General features: G+C 33.5%; 1 protein-coding gene across 3 annotated transcripts in view; it reads left to right on the forward strand.

Moving 5' to 3' along the window:
- Positions 1-21,025, forward strand: part of LOC118183160 (coiled-coil domain-containing protein 186-like) — a 77,742-nt gene that overhangs the window by 41,930 nt on the left and 14,787 nt on the right. For 2 of the 3 annotated variants that reach the window (XM_035352606.2, XM_035352611.2), the window contains exons 8-10: positions 7,834-7,976; positions 13,059-13,239; positions 17,344-17,418. In XM_035352606.2, coding sequence (XP_035208497.1) covers positions 7,834-7,976; positions 13,059-13,239; positions 17,344-17,418 — 399 coding nt within the window. The remainder of the gene's footprint in view (positions 1-7,833; positions 7,977-13,058; positions 13,240-17,343; positions 17,419-21,025) is intronic. The other variant, XM_035352618.2, reaches the window with a different exon arrangement.

Genomic DNA, 21,025 nt, shown 5'->3' on the forward strand with positions numbered 1-21,025 from the left:
ATTGTTATTTTCACATTATTTTTAAATGCATAAACCAGTGTTTCTCAATCTGTGATTCATGAGCCTCAAGTGGTCCTTTGAAGCCTGCCCTCTGTGTCATAGATTTAAAAAAAAGGGGCGATAAAAATAAAATTCAAATTAACTGCATATACCACACTGTAGCTAAAAATCTTTGAGTTTGGTAATTACACATGGCAACATCTATTATTTTTTCATCCAATATGAAATTTATAACCAGTTGCCAATAGACTTCGTACTGTAGTCTTAGAAATAAAAGAAGGACTTGAAGTTCGCTGATTTAGTGCTCTTTACCAACATACATTAAAACATGGAACAGCTATGCAAGAACTGGTAAGCTTATCAATCTCATTTAATGTGAGTAAATATTTATTTTAGTTAATAAATAAAGATTATCCGAATTCCTAACAGCCTTGTTTTATTAAATCAAATAATATAGATTTTCTTCTGTTAACTTAATTTTATAACACAAATTAAAATTAAAGGAATTTTAATTAATTGGATGTAAAAAGTATAAGTATGCTGGTAGTAACAAATGCTAAAAAATTGCTTTCAAAGGGGGAAAAGAGTAAGACGGTCTGTAAAACAAACATTTATAACATAAACATTCATAAAAGTGGTCTCCACTTAGAAGAAGTTTGAGAAATGCTGGTATAAATAATTTCTTGTTTGAGAAATGCTGGTATAAATAATTTCTTGTTGCATATAATATAGATTTCTTAAAACCTGTCATTGTGATATCTACTTTTACAAAATAAACGAAGATTTCCTTATTTGAGAAAAATGATAATCCTAAATGTACCATGGCAAATTGTTTCTTGTAAATGGTGAGTCCATAAGAGTCCTTATGCAGCCTTTATTTTTGAACGTTGGTCATAAATATATAAAAAAATGTTTTAAGTAAGGCAGATATTGATATTTTGCATTGCTAAAATTAAAAAGACTGTTTTGCAAAAATTCTCAAATCTGTCTTTTATATCCCTCTCTCCAAATCCCTGGTCTAAGTAATTGATATTTAGTAAAAATTTATGCTCATCCTAAAAAAACAAGAAATGGTTGGCTCCCATATGATGAAAATTAACCACAGTATTTAATCGAAATTTTTTAGGTCATGTTTTCTGAAAATTTAGGAGGTGTGCATAAATTAAAGAACAAAATACTTGACCCTTTTGCGACAGCGCACCTTTATTTGAAACGCTCGTGTGGAACGCAAGGGAATCGAAGGCAGTCACCATGCGGGACGGAGGTTTTGCATCACTAAGCCTAATTTTATTTTTAAAAAAAATCAGAAAAAAAAGTTTCACTTCTATCGTCATAATTTGTGGTATCATTTTAGATTAGACTCTTATATATGTTAAAATTAGCACTTAATAACGTTTATTTCTTTATATTACATGAAAATATACTTAAAAAATTTCTTATCTTGTAAAATAATTTTTGGAAGCACTATTCAAATTATTCCAAAGTTTTAATTGATGAAATCCATCAATAAAGTTTAAAATTAATAAAACAACACAATAAAGCCTATTTACAGTAAGAAGTAACAAAATTTAAAATGAAGACTGAGTGTGGTAAATCTTGAAGCATAGAGAAGTATCACTTTCTAACTCTTTAGAAAATGAATCATCACTCTCATCTGCATTAGTAAATGGTTCATTAACCATATAAGGGTATTCTTCCTCTGATAAATAGTGCCTTCCCGCCAGAATAGACCGGATGTGAGGCTTTCCGAAATAAAATGAGAAAAAACAGAAATATATCTGAAGGCAATACAAAATGTAACAGAACTCCACATAGTAACTCTAAAAGATCATACATACTAGAGGAAAAAATAGAATAAAAAAGGAATTGGATATAAATCAGACACGTGGATGTTTATAATAGCATGTGGCGATTTAAATAGCCCACCTCTGTTTACGCTTTCCCTCCCCCCACCCTTGCAACAGTTGATGAGTAAAATACCAAAGTCAGGCAGAATATATCAAACTCAATGTCAACCTAAAACTGTGTTCATTTCAAAAGTAATGGACTTAGGATGCCATCTAGTGGCCTTCAGAAAAATGTTCCAGCTTAAAATGTGTATACGCATCACCCGTCCTCTGAATGCAATCTCTAGTGATGTGTGGATGGAATGCCTGGCTGTAAGAGACATTCTTAGGGAATGCATATATGGGATGCCCGTCCTGAAAGGTTTAAATATATGTGCAGCTAAAGAATGAAATATCAATTTAAAAACTGATTTAACTTAACAGATTATTTGGTGAGTATTATGCAGAATCTTATGGAAAGTGTTGTTTGATTCCTCCTCCTTAAATGTAGAGATCTCATTCTTGGAATTTCATAATATATATGTTCTAGAAAACTTCAAGTATGGCACATAGCCAACTTGTAACACTATTTGCATAAATGAAAAGCTACACTCATGTCCATAAATTAAGGATAATGCAAAATCAGGCAAAGGAAGAGTTAGAAGCAAAACAAATTTGACTTATTTGTAAAGCTTATTTATTAAACAAAAGGTAAAGAGCAAAAAAAGACGCTATATGTTTGATGTTATTAAAAAAAATAGCGATTTTTTCTCCATTCAGCAAATTACAAAAAAAAAAAAAAAAAAAAAAAAAAAAACCTACGTAGGTACCTGGAGCTCTCCATATGAAAGTCCGGCGAGAATCAGACTGCAAGCTAAACCTGGACTAGTCCGAAAACACCACACAAGCCCACTGTTGCGGTGTCCACAATGCATGCTCTCTACTCCAGGCTAACCGCAGGCGACAGTGAGTTGCAGTAAGTAGAACGCATCTGACAGGTTTACGAGCATATAGACCAATCTGCCGTAAGCGTCTATACACGGTCTGCCTTGAAATTGTCGTACCAGTGGCTGAAGAGAGCTGACGAGGCAGGTCTAAGGCTGTGCTCCGCCTGTTTCTTTTGGCAGTAACTGCCAAATATCGGTCCTCATTCGCCGTTGTGGGGCGACCTGTGTTGTAACGACTACTCGCATTACCATCATCTTGGAATCGTTGCCAAAGCCTGGAGATGACACTCTGGGCAATTCCAAGTTCGTATGATACTTCCAGTTGGGTATGCCACATTAAAAGATCATCCAAATGCGTCCTTTGTGTCATAACTATTCGGTTATTGCACTGAAATGTTTATAAAGCACCTGCGAACAATTTTACTTCTTTGCCTGTATTCCTTATATATCAGTGTCTTACACTCTCGTCATTGTGACGTACCATCGGTGTCATCTGGTTACTTCCTGAAATTTGCATATGATTCTTGAAGATGTGTGTAGTGATTTTACAGGTGATATATTTATTTTAGAGTTCGATTTCTGCGTGACTCCGAATTAACCTTAATTCATGGACATGAGTGTATTTATTGTCAAATTATTTTTTTGTATGACTATTAGCTTCTGATCCTGAAGTAACAAAACTGTGTGAGAACGTTGTTAACCCATTTTTAGCATTTGGAACTATATAAATTGCTTGTGTTAAAATTAATTTGGCATATTAAATGGCAAAAATATTATTTTGGCAAAATTATAAATTAAAAAATGTTAATCACAAAGCTAGTGAATCACACAGAAATATCACTGAATGTCATTAAGGGGGAAAAAATGAACCTGTAAATTCACTTTTGAAAATATAGATTATACAAAGTATCCCTCTTTTGGTTGCCGCAAGTCGTAGACGTTGGTCACTACTAAGGTTGGAAGTGGTGGTTACATTATTATGGAGGCACCTAATTAGGTGGGCCATTTTTGCCCTCTATGAAGGGATGGGCACTTACAACCATGCCTTCTCTGGTATTCAAACCCAGGCCCTTTGGTTTTGCAGTTGGCTCCCCTAACTGCTATACCATCTGGGCAGCTATTATACTAAGTATAAAAAGCTGTAAATTAACATTTATTTTTAGAAATTTATGGAAAAAATATTGCTATATAAATACGAGGGCCATCCAGGAAGTAGATTACGTTTCCGTCTGTGTCCGCTAGGGGCGGGGCTAGCGCGGCCATCTTGGGGTCAGAGCGTTGCGCAGCTCAGTCTGCATCTAGCCGTGCTAGTGAGAGGTTCGTGCTGTGCTCCGTTCAGATACTGTGACGGTTTGAAATGTCTGCGTTAATTGAAAATCCCGCGAGCTGCAAGGTGCGCTCAGTAATAAGGTTTCTGACTGCAAAAAAACTGTAAACCGATAGAAATCTATCGGCAGCTTCGTGAAGTGTATGGGGACAACATTATCACTGAAGGTGGAGTGCGTCAGTGGGTCATAAGATTTCAAAATGGCCGAACCAATGTTCACGACGAAGATCGAAGTGGGAGACCCAGCATAGTGACCGCCGGACTTCTCGAAAAAGTCGATGCTAAAGTCCGTGAAAATCGAAATTTCACAATAACGGAACTTTCTTTGAGTTTTCCACAAATTTCGCGAAGTTTGTTGCACGAAATCATCAGCGAAAAGCTTGGTTACCACAAGTTTTGTGCAAGATGGAAGGCAAGAAGAGGTAACGAAGTGGTTGAAGGCGCAGGCGGTCGAATTTTTCGACGAAGGAATTTCCAAGCTCGTACATCGCTACGATAAATGCCTTAATTTGTATGGTGACTATGTAGAAAAGTAGTATTTGAGTGTGGCTTTCATCTGTATATAATAAAATTTGTTTCCTATACTTTGTTTATTTTTTTATTCCAAAACGTAATCTACTTTCTGGATAGCCCTCGTACTTTTAAAAATGTGTATGGTGTGACTACGTACCTGTTGCACATAATATTAGAAAAGCTCGTGCATTTTTAACATATGCATGTTAATAGAAAGTTTTGCAAATAACCATGTTTTTATAACATTCTCCTCTCCTGGTAAATAACATTAAAACATTGTAAGTAGTTTTCTTAATAAGTGACTGAAAAGGAGAAGTTAAATCCCATTTTGTAGTAAGTCGGAGCCCAGGCGTTAACCAGTATTTTTTTTCGCATGTTGTTTCACTGCTCTTATTCTACAGCTCCACCCCAGTTTTGATGGAGAACACTACGAGGGGACAGATTCAGGGGTCTTCCATGTCTTTTTGCCTATTACTAAACCTCTTGAAATGATTTAGATGAGTATTTTGAGGACCCCAATGTTGCACAGATACTATATACTTCCAAGCTGTCTCCTAGATTTCACCTGGGACTAAGGTTATGGCAGCAGCATTAATAACCACTATACCAGTCAAGGTGTCCTTTTTAAAAAAATCTTTTTGTTGTCCTTGTATGTAAATAAAATGGAAGACAGAAAAAGGATGTCCACCACAGTCTTCTGTAGATACCATTGTGCAGATATTTTCAGGCTACAATAGTTGTATGTGTTGCTTATGGTGTAACTGATGTGAGTTTAGGATCATCCAAATAGGTGTTTTGGGAAGACCAACCAGTGATTGCTCATGGAGTATCTTCTTGATGACAAAGCACCACAATTTCTCTTCAGTTTCATTGGCACATACCATTTGTTGCCATAATAATTAAAGAAACCTGATTCACAGAATTTGCGATGCAGCAGTGCAAATGTCTGGTTGTTTGGAATTTGTTGAACAGGTAGCACTCGCAGTACAAGCATACTACGGCTCCTCCATCACAGTTGGCAGTTGTTCCATGTGCTAGATGCACATCACTCAATCCTGTATTTGTGAAACCTTCCATTGTACTACCTCAGTGAGCAAGTGTTAAATGAAAGTTTTCTTGAGTAGACATTTTACTGGTTTTAAATTACTTCGTCATATCACGATTGTATTTCATACCCTGTATTACTATCTGATCCTGATTTGTCTTTGAATAATCTATCCTCCCTAAAATTTGTACCAATTAACCCTTTATATTCTATCATGATGTTATGTAGAAATATGGCATCAGTGACAGGTATTTGCTTAACACTGTCTATCCCACCAGGGCTGAGCACTGAATTTCACTATATACTGGTAGTTTGACAAAGGCTAGAATCTCCTGGTTGCATTGATGTTTTTGAGTTTTCTCCCGTGTAATGTGACTATGAGGAAGTTCTCTTAGAAAGCCCTCCACAAAGGCATCCCTCCTCTTAGTAGGTAACCCTCATTTGCATTGCCATAATTCAGTAATCCAAACTAAACGTTTCCTAATTCAGTGGCACTTCAGTCTACTATTTGAAGCATTTCTTCAATTAGAGAAGATGTGCTTGTATTTATTTATTGTTGACAGTCTAGCCATATCATTATTGGTATAAAGTTGACGGGAAGTTGTTTTTTTTTCATAAAATTTACTTTCATCTTTTTTTCTTGCATCTGATTAATGGATGAAATTTCATCTGAGTTTTAAATATGCTAGCCTGTATAAAGGGAACTTTCACATGTCAAATTTCTGAAAAAGTAATGGACAGATTTTAATGAAATTTGTTATGAATATAAATTTATAACAAAGAGATTTATCATTCAAAAGTTATTTTATATATGCATGATTATCGGCAAAGCTCATAAAGCTGGGATGTTCAATATCCGTGTTATGATATTGAGCTGAAAAAGAGCTAATGTGGGGTATGGTCCTCTCATAGCCAGGCTAGTTGTGCAGGATGGTGGGGTGCTGGACAGGAGGCATTTGAAGAGTTTCTGCGCTTGGATCTCATAGTGCAGGGGTGCAAAATTCACGTTACAATATTGAACTGAAAAGGAGTCTAATGTGGGGTATGGTCCCTTCTCATAGCCAAATACGTCATGCAGTATGACAGCATATTAGACAGGAGGAAGTTGATCCCTGTGCAACAAAGCAAGGACAAGGCAGTTGATCCCACTTCTGCAGCATGGCCATTTTCAACTCTCAAATGATTCTCTGAGGAGGATGGTGGGATGAAATTGCCCTCTCCAAAGCATCCCAGACATACTGTATAGGGTTAAGGTCAGGAGATTGGCTGGCCAATCCGTGCAGCAAATATCATCACTCATCACTTTCCAGGTAATCATTGACCAGCTGAGCCTGAAAAGTCAAATATAGGGCTCTAAGTTCTCTTTTCTATACATCATAATCAAGGCTTTATCAAACACAAGCAGGGGTATGTTGCCTTCTAACATAATGCCTGCCCAAAGTAATTATCCTTTTGCATTGTCCGCACCATTCTAAATGCTCTGTCTTGTGTGCTGTAGTAAGTGGGAAGTAAATAGTGTATCATCTGGCACAGTGCCCTATATCATGAAACCTTGAGGCAATTGTAGACCATGAAACTCGGGTTCCAGTGGCAGCATGCAGCTCACATGATAATGTGAAACTGCAGCAGTCCTGTGTCACCACACCTAAAATGCCAATAATGATACTTGGTTGTCATTGTGGATCCTGATGAACATTGTTCAGCTCTTGATATGGATCCAGTGTGTTGAAAATGTTTTCAAAAATTGCAGATGACACTGGGCAATACATTGAGCTCTGTAGCCACCTGTGCTTGCGATTGGCATCCCTTCAATCTGCCGATAATTCTCTATCTCATTCCATCATCCATATGTTCATGGCTACTCATTTTACCTGATACTTTATAAAATTTACCCAACGCTTGAGAGTAATGTCATGAAGAAGTGTGAGCACACAAATTGACAAAAGTCCCATGTATGTTTATATCCCTTCGATAATCTCAGCTGCACAGACACACCCATGCATACTTTCATTTTCAATTCTGTATATCTGCATAATTAATTGTTTTGGTTTAATACATTTTGTAAAAACAGATATAATTTGCAAATTCTCTCAATTCTTTGCACACAAATGTAGGAATTTATTATTTCTGTACTCGACTTTATAAGTATCAAAATGGCCTTTCATTAAATTTTAGATTCAGTGTTTAGAAAAAGAGAGATTGGAATATGAACAAACTTTAAGCAAACTGAAGGATAGCCAAAATCTTTTAAAACAAGAAGTTGTTGATCTCACAGCTCGACTGGCTGAAATGGAAAGCCTGCGGATTCAGTTAGAAAGGTATTTCAAAGCTGTTTCTGAATTTCAGTGTGTTTAAATGAATATTGCATATTTTTGATGCAATTTAATATAATGATGTGTGCTAGATGTGAATTAATTTTCCTGTTAGGTGTAAGATATTTGGTGTCAGTATTACATCTTTACTAATTATAATTTTATTAATTGACAGATGTATTGATGAGGAGAAAGTAAATGTAATGCTTCATGATTGATTATGCAATAATTCATGGTAACTTGTTTGTCTAAAGTGTGTTGTAAATTAAATTCAGTTTAGTTGTAGGCTCCTTGTTGTTGAAGGTCCACCAGCAACCGAATGGTAAAATCTCTGAACACTGGTAGTTCCTATCTGAGTTCTAGGTGAATGGCCTGGCCACAGAGCGTTTTCATGGTTTTCTTCATGTGTAAAGTGGGTACTAGTCATTTTCATTTAGAAAGTCCTTCACGAAGCAATCCCATATCTTAGGCAAATAGCCCTAGTGTGCTTTGTTATAATCAACTAAACCAACCTTTTTTTTTTTGGATGTTTGGAAATTCTTGGGTATAATCTTCTTTACAACTTTATTCTGCATTAATCATCCAGACAACTAATAGCTGTTATTCTGCTCAAAACATATTTTTCATTCATGCAGCCTTGCAAATAGCCAGTTTTCAGAGTATTGCCATTCAGCAAAGTGAAAAACTCTTCATTATCTTTCATATTAATTTGTCTAATTGTTTATCAAGGGTGTGATTTAAAAGCAGTAAACGCATTTTTCTATTATTTAAATCTTGCTTTATTAATATATCTTGAGTTTAAGATGATTTAATGTACAATATGTGCATATGTTGTAAATACTCATTAAAATAATTATTTTTAATGAGTATTTGCAACAATATTATAATTAACAAGACTTTTTGCTACTGTGTATAGTGAATTGCAAGAGAGAAAAAACTGATATACCAATCTAAAACAGCAGAGTTTCGATAATTCACAGCCACTTAATCTGCAGATGCCTGTAATCAATGCTCAATTTTAGATGCAACTAAACCAAACTTTTACTTTAAGAAAAGTTAGCATGATAAAGTTATCTGTACTTTTTCTTTTATGTGTACATGCAAATAAACATTTTAATAAAACCACATTGTAACACATTATCTTTGTAACGCATTCTTTTTCCACATTGTAACACATTCTTAACACAAACATTTTATATTATTGAAATTAATTAGCATTGCTTATTAGTTTTCTCTTTTTTATAGTAAATGCGGATTGGAAAGGCTTGCAGATTTTTCATTATAGCTAAATCATTACTTTTTGATACATATTCTGTAGTCTTTTTAAATTAATTTCAAGTTTACAGGGGTTATGTCAAGAATTTGTCTATGACTTTTCAGAAATTGTATTCTGACTTAACTTCTGCTCATAACTCATTTGGGTACATTCTGTACAAAGAGAAAGCATGTTTACTTCAGTAGCAAATAGGGATGCACTGTTGAAGATAGTACTTGTAAGAATATTTCTAATTTAAAAAAGGTGGGGACTTAAAAGGCAGAGAAATTTCTTTTAATGCATTCAAAATTTAAATTCTAAACATTTCTTAGAGTTATTAATCTGATTGAGTGTACACAGAATGTAAAGGCAGCTTTAGCAAAGGGATTCAAATCGGAGAAAACGTTATTACTGTGATTTTTGAAAATGGTTTATTGATTTATTGATATTTTTTATTCTAGTTAAGAGCTGAAAAAGTACTTAATTTCATTGGTAGGTATGCAGTTTTTTTAATGAAATTCTTAGGTACTTTTAAAAATTTTAAGGTTTTTTACATTAGCCTCAGATTTCTGTAGTTTATGTCTTTGCAGTGATTTCCCAGTGTACCGGTATTTTCTTTGTATTTAAAGTATTGAATATGAGAGTTTTATACTCAGTAAATTTTAATTGAGTAATAATCTGTGAATTTGTGTTAGTCAGTTTTGTTTTTAGTCAGTTTTGTTTTTAGTCAGTTTGTAGTTTTAGCTAGAATTTTTTTTTATTGCAAACAAACTAGATTTAATGTAAAAATTAAAAAAGGAACAGATACATATTAAACTCAGAAAACCATGACCTGTAATCCTTATATTCATTATTCCAAACAGACCTTGGTCTCGAGGTATATTGACTATTGGAATTCTACTATATTTACCAGGATTTCCATGGGAGTTTAGAACTTTGAGATATGATTGAGCATGAACCCTATAAGCTTGCAGAAGTAAGCAATAACACCATGCTTCTTGCTGGATAGATCACATTTCTGTTGTATTTTGAGAATGAGAATTTCTCTGTTCTGTAGCATATAGCACAGCATTCTAGTTATGTTTGATAATGCATGTGGCTTTGTCAAGGATTTTAAATTCCAATAAGCTTTCTTTCTTTTTGTTGTGTATTGTTTTTTTGCTTCTAATTTAACATATCTAGACATAATAGTGCATTTTCCTGTAGGTAAAAGCTAAATCTTTCAGAATGAACACAAGTCATGGATTAATAAACTGGTCAGAAATGATGTGTTTCAGAGATGTTTGTAAATGTAACAAGGGTCCTGTTGAATGCCAATTAAATAAAGCTTTTATAATGGAGCTAACGTTGTTTATAGGGTGAAATTGAGAGATCCATCATTTTTTAGGGGTTTTCTCCACACTTCGATTTTTCCATCTGTGAAAACAATCAGAAACATGATTTTACCAGACTGGGTAATTTGAGTTCAGTCATCAAGTGTGCAATGTTAGTATTTTCAAGCATAGATGAGTTGTGTAGCTTTATGTTGTGCATTCATAAGAGGTATTTGATTAGGGCTTTGTGTTTGAGCCCATAGTATGGAAGGAAAAGGATGCAGTGTTTGCATTAATATTTTTTTAGACCTTAACGATGAATTCCAATGTTTACATCTTCGAAACTGCTGGCCTTTAAAATTGAAACACCGTGAAGGAAAGCAAATGCAGAAAGATATAAAATGCAGAAAGTTGTGCATAAACAGTATGGCACGAAGAAAAGAATGATCAAATTTGTAAGCAGTCTAGGGGTTTACAGGGGTGTGAAATTAGTAGAAACAGCTGCCAGGCCTGAGCTAAAACGACCCTTACCTGGTTAGGCATGGAGTTGAACTGGGCTTGGATGACAGAAACGGATAACTCATTCCATCTGCTTCAAGCCTGTATCACACTTCATTAATCGTAGTAGCTGGGGAGGGGTGGCGGGTGAGTCTCTCGGCAACCCATAACCAGATGTTTTCAGTGGATGACAAATCTGGAGACAGTGCTGACCAAGGCAGCAGTCGAATACCCTGTGTATTAAGGAAGGTCAGAAAGCGATGTGCAACATGTGGTCTTGCATTATCTTGTTTAAGATGGCGTTTGCCATGCCTCAAAGATAGAGCGCAACCATTTGGCGTAAGATGTCAGGAATAAACCAATCTACGTTCAAGTTACCTTCGATCCAAACTAGAGATGTGCGTGTCGTGTACCTAGTGGCTTCTCAAGCCTTCACACCAGATGCACGGCCCTTATCCCGATACCGAATGCAAGCAGGCGGCGTGCGGTCACCTTGGAGCCTCCAGACACGTATTCGGCCATCAGAATACTGCTCGCAGAAATGGGACTAGTCTGAAAACACAATATTGTGCCACTCCTGTATCCAGCTTTGTTGTTCGGCACACCAGAATTACTGTCTCTCTCTATGCTGCATTGTCAAGGGAATCTGATGTAATGGTCACCGTGCTGATAGTCAACGCTGCTGCAAACATTAACGCACTCTGCGAGTGGATGCCAAGCATGCCCATTTCCTGACCAATGGTCCATGATGTGGTTGTGTGGTTTTTGAGGGCTGACCTCACAATATATCTGTCCTCTTGGGCATTAACATTCTACATGCTATTCAGTATGACCCTCAGCAAGCCATTGATTCTGTATTCGCATGACAGTGGTTGGACGTTGAGTCGTGTGATGGGCGATATTGGGGAATGATAATCCATTGTCTCGATAGACAACGATCCTGCGTCTATTGAATTCTGATGCTTGTTGGTAAGCATTTCTTCTTATTCGAGGCATAACACGATATTCTGAGCGAACTCTGAACTTTTTGTTTGTGCAGTGCTTCAGATGTCGTTTCTCCCTTCTGCATCGTCTAAATGCACTGAAACACTGATCATTTGAATATCTCAACCTCTTCTTCCTTTCATGTGATTTTGATATTCATCTGATCATTCCTTCTGGGTGTTGTGCATTTAATGGCCAGCAGTGTATGTGAAATGATACTTATTAATTTAATAATGGTGGTGATCAACCACTCTTTTGATCTACCACATTGTGACTCAAATTATTCTAATTTATTTTTTAACTGCCCCTGCAGGGAAAATGTTAATTTTTTTTGGCATTAATTGAAAAAAATCAATAAAGAATAAGAATAAAAGAAAATCTGTTAAGATCTTCCTTTCATGTGATTTTGATATTCATCTGATCATTCCTTCTGGGTGTTGCGCTTTTAATGGCCAGCAGTGCATGTAAAATGATACTTATTAATTTAATAATGGTGGTGATCAACCACTGTTTTGATCCACCAAATTATTCTAATTTATTTTGTGACTCAAATTGTTCTAATTTATTTTTTAACTGCCCCTGCAGAGAAAATGTTAAATTGTTTTTTTTTGGCATTGATTGAAAAAATCTGTAAAGAATAACAATTTGAAAACAGTATCAAACTCTGAAATTAAATGTCTTGATCGCATTTTATTGTATGGAAGTCACATTTTTTTAAAAGAATGATTATAAACTTTCACTAAGTACATTGGGGCATCATGTGAAATGTTTGATTTCATAATTTTTGGTGGATTTTTTGGAGGGTGGAAGGGCAAGTTAAAAAATATAACATGATTATTTGCTTCATTTAAAGCATTTTTGAAACAGGAAGTACATTCCTACAGTAAGTGGCTGTGTGAATAAAAGCCCCCTAAAAACTTTTAGGGATACACCATATATAATGTATACTATCATGCAGAACATTTTTCCTAGGAACTTATATGTATTTACTTTTTCTGTTTTGTCTTTTAAATATGGATTCCTTTTTGTTTTTGGTAGAGAGAGAGAAAAGTTAGCTGCTAGCTTACGAGAAGTAGAAAGGCTTCGCTTAATGAATGCTGAATTGCAAGCTGATATGGATGCATGTCATGCAAGGGAAGGAGAATTATTAGAATTTACCGAAAGGACTACAGCAAAAACTGTGAAATTGCAGTCTGACCAGTGCTTGTTGGAAATTAAAGTAAACATTTTGAAGTCAAACATATTCTGTAATTTATTTAGATTCCTCAGTGGCCCCCTTTTTTTAATGGCCATTAAAAAAATTAAATTTTAGTTAGTATGTCATAAATGTCCATTCATATTGAAAATACTTTTAAAGTTGAGTTTTTAAATTATTGTCAATAATCCTTAAAAAAAAAAAAAAAAAAAAAAAAAAAAAAAAGAAAGAAAACTTTCAACAAGCAGATTATTCAAAGTGTAAGATTTTCTGTATTGTTTCTTAAAATATTTTTTAAGAGGGAGCAGAATTCCTTTCATAATAATTATTTCTTTTAAGGAGGAAATTTAAGGAATATTTCTGTAGTTATGTTTTACCTTGATAAACTCACATCCTTAGAAGCCAGAGTTTTTAACGCTTTATGTTAATTTCATGGCCAAATTTTGTGATAAAACATGAGGAATTTAATTATGAATGCATTAAGTTAAGATTAGCTTTAATAAAACTTTTTTGCAACTTCTCATTTATTTGAGTGACATATTCATGTGGTTTTGTGAAAGGTATAACAGAAAAAGACAGACTGCTCTAAAAATTACAAAAATTTTTATTTTGAAGAAGCATTAGTTTTCAACAAAAGTCTGACGTCTTGTGTTGTATTTTTAGATGAGTATAAACTTTTGCTAACTATAATTACAGATAGTGGGGATTATATAAAAAAATAGATTTTGTAATGTTTGTACAGAATTGATATTTTGAATTTAAAAAGGACATAACCTGAAACTGTTCATTATTTAAAACATTTTAGTACATGCTTGGAAGTATGTGAGGAGTGATTGCAAAAATAAAGGACATTTGTGAACATGGTATATATTAAATATAGTAAACCATTGCTTTGCATCATTATGAGAGGGTTTTTTGGAACTTTTTAAACAAGAATGAAGCTTTTAGGACATTTGACTGTAGAAATAAAAAGTTTTGTTTCTATGGTAAAAACAAGTAATAGTATATCTTTGTAAAATCAGTGAATTATGAAATCTCGTTTTTATTATAGTCATCATCATGATGTAGCTATTCATATATGTACAATAACTCATTATTAGTTATTTTAAATAATACTAATAGAGCATTTAAAAAAAGACTGCACTGCTTATAACTTGAATGACTAGTTATAAGACTTAATGGTTTCAATTTGAGAAATGAATCAAATGATATAGGCTCTTAAAGTACAGTTTTGGTCATGAGAGACCTTTCATTAAAAATATTAGAAAATTTATCTATGGATCCCATAGAGGGAAAAAATTTAAGTAAGCAAAATTGTAAGAAAAAATCTATTCTCATATGATTAAAATCAGTAGTGTTATCTCTGATTATAAAGTATTTCCAAGCCATATAAAAGTACTGTTGGTGATAGCTACACATGTTAAGTGTTCAAATGCAGATTTCTGAAAGCTGCTGTTTTAAAAAGTAATAATTTAGCATTATTTGTGGAACAGCTGAACTTAAAAATTTAATGTTTACCAAAATCAGTTGCTATATGCCTCCCAAATCAATTTTCTTAGTCACGTTTTTTACCACCAGATATAAGTAGTTAAAGTCATATAATTTTAAGAATTTTTTCTTAGTCTGCTGTTATTGCAGATGAAATATTTTCTAAAGGATCTTTAGTAAGTTATGCAAAAACCTGCTATTTGGAACTTTCTTCGTAGAAAGCTTGTATAAAAGTTTTCATTTTTATATTATGAAAAGGTGTCACAATATCAAAATTATTATATTCTGAAAACATGCTATATTTGATTTATTTCTTAAATTTCAGTTGTAGGTATTGGTTAACCATTGAAGAGCTACTTATTCATGGTGTGTTTTTAAGCACCTTTTGCATGTTATTATTTTGTAATACATACTTTTACCTAGTGCAGTACAAAATCCGAGATCTGGATGTCTAATATACAGAATGATCTAAAATTAGGAGCTCAAAACCACCAACGAATTTTTAATTTTTTCCTATGCTTTATGCATGTGCATTTGATTCCTGTCTAGATTTGAAATGGAACAAGAAGTTAAGTCTGTCTAGAGAATTAAAGAGAAAGTATTATCACAAAAACAAAGCAACTTAAACAAATTACGTTGAAAGAAATGTTCAGAAATGTTTAATAACATAAACAAATAAATATTAAGCTTTTTTTTTGTAATTTTGAAGCATTTATAATTTTATTTATAAATGTGTCATTATTTCCTCAATCACAATTTCATATTTCTAGTTTCATTATTTTTACATGCCATCTTACTAGATTTAAACTGAGCGACCTAATATCCCGAAAAATCACAAATTTGAAATCGCCGAAGTCCCAACGAGTCCGGATCTCGGACTACTGTAGTGTGATAGATATTTATCTCTAGTCTTAATTCCGAAAAATAGTTCCCATGAGTTATGAAGAAATGTGTTATATGTCATAGCATATCTCACTTGGTGGCTTTGTATGTGAAAAAATGTCAAAATTTAGTGTGAAACCACACTTCCTCATGGCTGACAAACTTCATGTATTACATAATTCACAGTCCATTTGTGTGTTCTGCAATCTCACGTTTTCTAAATGAGCATCCTTGTACCCATAGATTTCCCAGTGTTTGACTGTTGAAAAAATGGTGACATAATGTCTTAATAGCTAATTTTCCAAGTTAGCTTTGTAAAACTGATGATTTTGAGTCTTCGTGATAACCTCATGAAAAAATAAGGTGTATAATACAGTGTGTAGTTAATTATGTCCGAGTATTATTTATGCTTAGTACAGTAACTCTTCTAAAATTATTTCTAAGATGCCCTACAAATTTACAAAATTCCTTAAAATACATAAATAATCTACAAGTGGATTTGTAACAATGCAAAATAAAAATACCTTAAATTTTATAGTGGTAGAAAATAAATGTAAAAGATATTTAAACAAAGGGTTCCTAACAGATCAGTATAAACCCCCCTGCAAGTTGATAAAGTTTTAAATGGGTCGGTAGCCAAATATGTATCTGCAATTGATCCAGCATAATCAAGATTGTCATTTGATTGTCATTGAAATAAGGTGTTCATATAACACAGTGTGTAGTTAATTATGTCCAAGTATTATTTATGCTTAGTACAGTAACTCTTCTAAAATTATTTGTAAGATGCCCTACAAATTTATAAAATTCCTTAAAATACATAAATAATCTACAAGTGGATTTGTAACAATGCAAAATAAAAATACCTTAAATTTTATAGTGGCAGAAAATAAATGTAAAAGATATTTATACGAAGGGTTCCTAACAGATCAGTATAAACCCCCTCTGCAAGTTGATAAAGTTTTAAATGGGTCGGTAGCCGAATATGTATTGGCAATTGATCCAGCATAATCAAGATTGTCATTGATTACAAAATATTTATTAATGAAATTAATAAATATTTATATAAAGTTATGTCATGTAGAATGGAAGAAATCATAAAAAATAAATATTTTAACCCCAAATTATTATTTTTTAAATACATAAAGTTTTTAAGCAGTAATTGCAGTATAAAAAAGTAAAACTTAAGAAAGGGGGAAAAAATGTGAAGAAACCAAAACTATTTAACCACAGCAAAATGTACCTATATTCATTCAGCAGTGCTGACCATTTAAGTTGTTAACTTCAATTAGTTATGCTCAAATGCCAATTATATCATCAATATATAAATGTACCCTTTACATGTGACAAGAAAACTACAGGCTAACTGCTGCTTCCCCCTTTCCCACAATTATGATTGTTGTATGTTGTTTATTATAGAGAAAAATGTAAGGGGTCAATGAAGAAAACTGTTCTTTTGAAAATAATCAAAGCAAGAAAACAATTGGGAATCCTTAATTTATACTAATGTTTAAAAGATATTGCAATTTCAGTATTTAATGCTATGCCAGAAAATCATTAAGCCTTTATTTATGTGTATAGTTATATTTTTAAACTTATTTTTATGCTGTTCATGATAAAAAGTGCTGTTATGGAACTGTAGTAATATTCATGGAGGAAAAACTGTCTGCTGATTTGTGTGAAATTCAATTTCTATTCATTTACATATAGAATTTTTTTTTCTTCTCCATTGTAATACACTCTTTTCCATTTCCTTAGGCGCAAGCGTTAGAGGATGAACTGTCAGAAGTGAAAAAACAACTTTCAGATGTTCAGCAAAAATATCTCCAACTGGTTAGTTGAAATGTAAATAAAATTGGTGTTTGTAAAATAATTTGTTTAACATCTCTTCTTTGAGAATCAGTTTTTAGATTCTGGCCACTTTGAATTGTTACATGTGTTTTAAAACAATTTATTTTTCCTTTGGTGCTTTATATTTAGAAATAAGCATGTGTTCTGTGAATTTGTTAGGTATATAAATTGAAGTGCTTAGTAAAAATTACCTCTAATATTAATTTCTATGGGTTGCTGAGGCATAATGTACATTTCTTCTCATGTCCTGACATTTACGAATAGCATGCAGCCCACCAGTCCTTCACAACATTATGTCTGTTGGCAGGGATATTCTGAGCCAGCAGTTGAGGTATAGCTCTACTGGCTCTGTTTCATGCATACTGTGCACAAAGTTCTTTTGTGATGGTGGAGTGTGGTAGCCTCGGGCACACCATGTTTAGTAAAAGCAAGAGTTATGATAAGAAAATTTTGGTGACTGCTGCTGCCAAATGTCACCCAGGAGAAGCACAGGCGTCTTCATTACGGAAATCAGCATTTTTAGTAAAAATGGGTACCAATTTTCATCTTTTCAGTACATTCAAACAGTTTTAAGCTGCAGTTGGTGCCCACCAGAGGCCAAGCAATTAAGTCGATAAGCAATTATAGTTTAACCTGAATTTGATTCCAGGCAAATGAGCTGGCTGCATGAGTGACTTTCCCCTTGTGTGATATGAAAACAAGGCAATTTTCAGTAGAAAGTCCTCCACAAAGACATCTCTTTCCTTAGGCAGATAATGGTTTTCCTATATATAACACAGGTACAAGCCAGTTTCTCCTAGAAAGTCTTTTATGATTGCATTCCACCCCTTAGGCAGACGGCCCTTGCTTTGTCACAATCAACAAATCGAGCGAATAGACTGCAGTCGAGAGAATCTGTATTTTAAAGTGTGGTATGAATCATGAATCACAGTCCGTGTAAAAACATGAAATTTAGGTTCAAATTATATATTATAGCAGTACACAATATATTAAAATTTTTATATTATTTATTAGTTTATTAGTAAAATGTTATTCTTTGCAGTGACCATGAATCTGATTTGCAGGTGGTTTGAGTGATTATCTTGTTATAATAAGAATTTCAACAATAAAAACCATATACAGTCAAAAGTCTTTAATCCGGACTCTTCGGGACTTTGGCGATTCCGGATTATCGGTTTTTCCGGATTATAGATCATCAGTTTAAATCTCGTAAGATGGCATGCAGAAATTCTAAAATTAAAAATATGAAACCGTAATTTATGAAATAAAGAGCAATTATGATCTAAAGGGTATCAAAATTTACAAAAAATAAGCTTTATATTTATTTGTTTACTTTATTAAACATTTCTATCAACGCGCACATGCGTAAAGCATACATTACGCATAGTCGAAATTAGAAAATTGCAACCAGAAAACTATTTGATGTGTATTTGTGATATTTATAATGACGAGGAATTTGATTTAAATAATATCAAAGACGGAGTACATCGAGATGAAATACTACATTTATTAAGAAATTATAAGCCGAATAAAATAAAAACATCTGCTTTGAATATAAGGATAGTGCTGACAGATCAACTTCCAGTTCATTGTGAGCCGCGTACCCCCCTCCCCGTAGAGCAGCGTGAAATCTATAAACATATTTCGGAATGATTAGAGAATCAAAGGATATGCCTTTATCCATTTTTTGAAGCAATTCCACTTTTTGCTTGATGGACATCGAAACATGCTTTTGCTTTGTAGATCCTTTGGTAGCTCCAGAATCGGAAATTCTTTTTGACATAATCGAAAGTTCAAGCTTACTTTTATAAAATTGCTCTAACAGTCTGCAAAAAATAATAAGCTGGATCCAATTAGAAGTTTAAGGAACAATGCAATCTGCAACATTAATTGAAATAGATAATTGGATAATTTTAGCTTAGCTTATACCATCCGTTATACGTTAAACGCACATGCGTAAACATATTGTGCGCATGCGTAGATGCATATGCGCGTGCATAAAGGTATTATGCGCATGCATTAACGCATTATGTGTTGACGCATACGCAGAAGTTTTGTAGCTTTAAGGTCTGGATTATAGATCATTCTGCATTATGGACGTCCAGATTAAAGACTTTTGACTGTATATAGAGAGAGAGTGAGAAAAAGAGTATGCAAAATTATTTTTTTGATTAAGCAAGCAGTTGACTTTTAGGGAAATTTTTTAGAATCTGATTCCCCTCATGTTACCATTCAAAGCATTTTAATGCCAGATTTGAACATGAGTGAATGAAAATTATTCCACGTGTTTTGACGGTCTAAAAAAAGCTGTAACATTTCTCAGTTTTATTGGAGCTCTGTGATTAAGTCATGGGAGATTCCATTTTTTTAAGAAATGTCCTCACAAGAAAAGTAACTTAAGATCTTGAGAGTATGGCTCAGAGTTTTCAATGGAAATCATTCAGTTCTCTTGTAAAAAACATGCCAATGAAGATAAGCATTAATGATGTTTATTGTGTTTTTTTAAAAAATCTTGACAGAATGATGTAGATTTATTTTGTACTTGGTGAGATTACTGTGAACTAACTCTATGCTATTGTGAATACTTGAATATTATGTTTCTTTGAAATTATAAAATTATGTTCATGGAAAAAGGCTTCAGAAGTAGGCATATGGTTTAATTCTTCATCATGACAGTGCTAAGTGTTGTATATTAATTCTGGTATGGAAGTGTCTTTAAGATTACAAGAATTGTAGTGTGCCCTCATTCAGCTTATTCACTAGATCTCATTACTGTGTATTATTGGCTGTTCTGTAGAGTCAGAATGACTATGAAAAGTCAAACAAATCAACACAGGATATCAAAGCAATTACAGAAGACTTATGGAGGAAACTTCGAGAATTGCTTCAGAAAATGAAAATAATAATAATAATAATAATAATAATAATAATAATGGTATAAATGTATTTGAGGAAGGAAGGTATTTTGAGGGAATTAAAAGTGTGTCTTATGCAGTAATAAAATACACTTTTTTATTTAAATTTTCATTGTATTTTACCATGTTATAAAAAAGGATGCATGGCATTAATTAAGAAATTTATAAAATGTTATTTGTTATTATATGTTTCAGTAATTATTTTTATAAGCGTCTGTTGGATTTTGAATTTCATTGTAAAAGGTTTGATCACTTGAATCTAGTTTCTCATTTGTGTTAAAACAACCTAGGTTATCTGTGAGTTTCAAATAAGTATTGGGAAATTGTTATTATTGCAGCTTGGGATCCCTTTAGAATCAGGATTTTTCAGGGAGTGCACATGTTGCAAATATATTTGCTTTCCCATTTTTATCATCCCGTTAGGCAGATAGCAGTGCTTTTTTGTAATCAAATATATCAAACCAAACCCATTTATCAAGGAAGGATCTTCTTTTGCTTTTTAGTTCTCACTAAAAGTAGCCAATATGTGGCATACTTGATTGAAAATCTAACCATTAAGCAAAGAAGTTTCCTTGAGTGTTAAATGTGCTTCTGGGGGTAGATAAATTTGTTTGTATGAAGGAAGTGTTAATATATGAGAGCGACATATCTTGGTGGTGACAAAATCAGGGCAC

This window comes from Stegodyphus dumicola, chromosome X1 (assembly GCF_044657685.1).
Source record: "Stegodyphus dumicola isolate Sdum_Otavi_A_Nest chromosome X1, ASM4465768v1".
NCBI classification, from domain to species: domain Eukaryota; kingdom Metazoa; phylum Arthropoda; class Arachnida; order Araneae; family Eresidae; genus Stegodyphus; species Stegodyphus dumicola.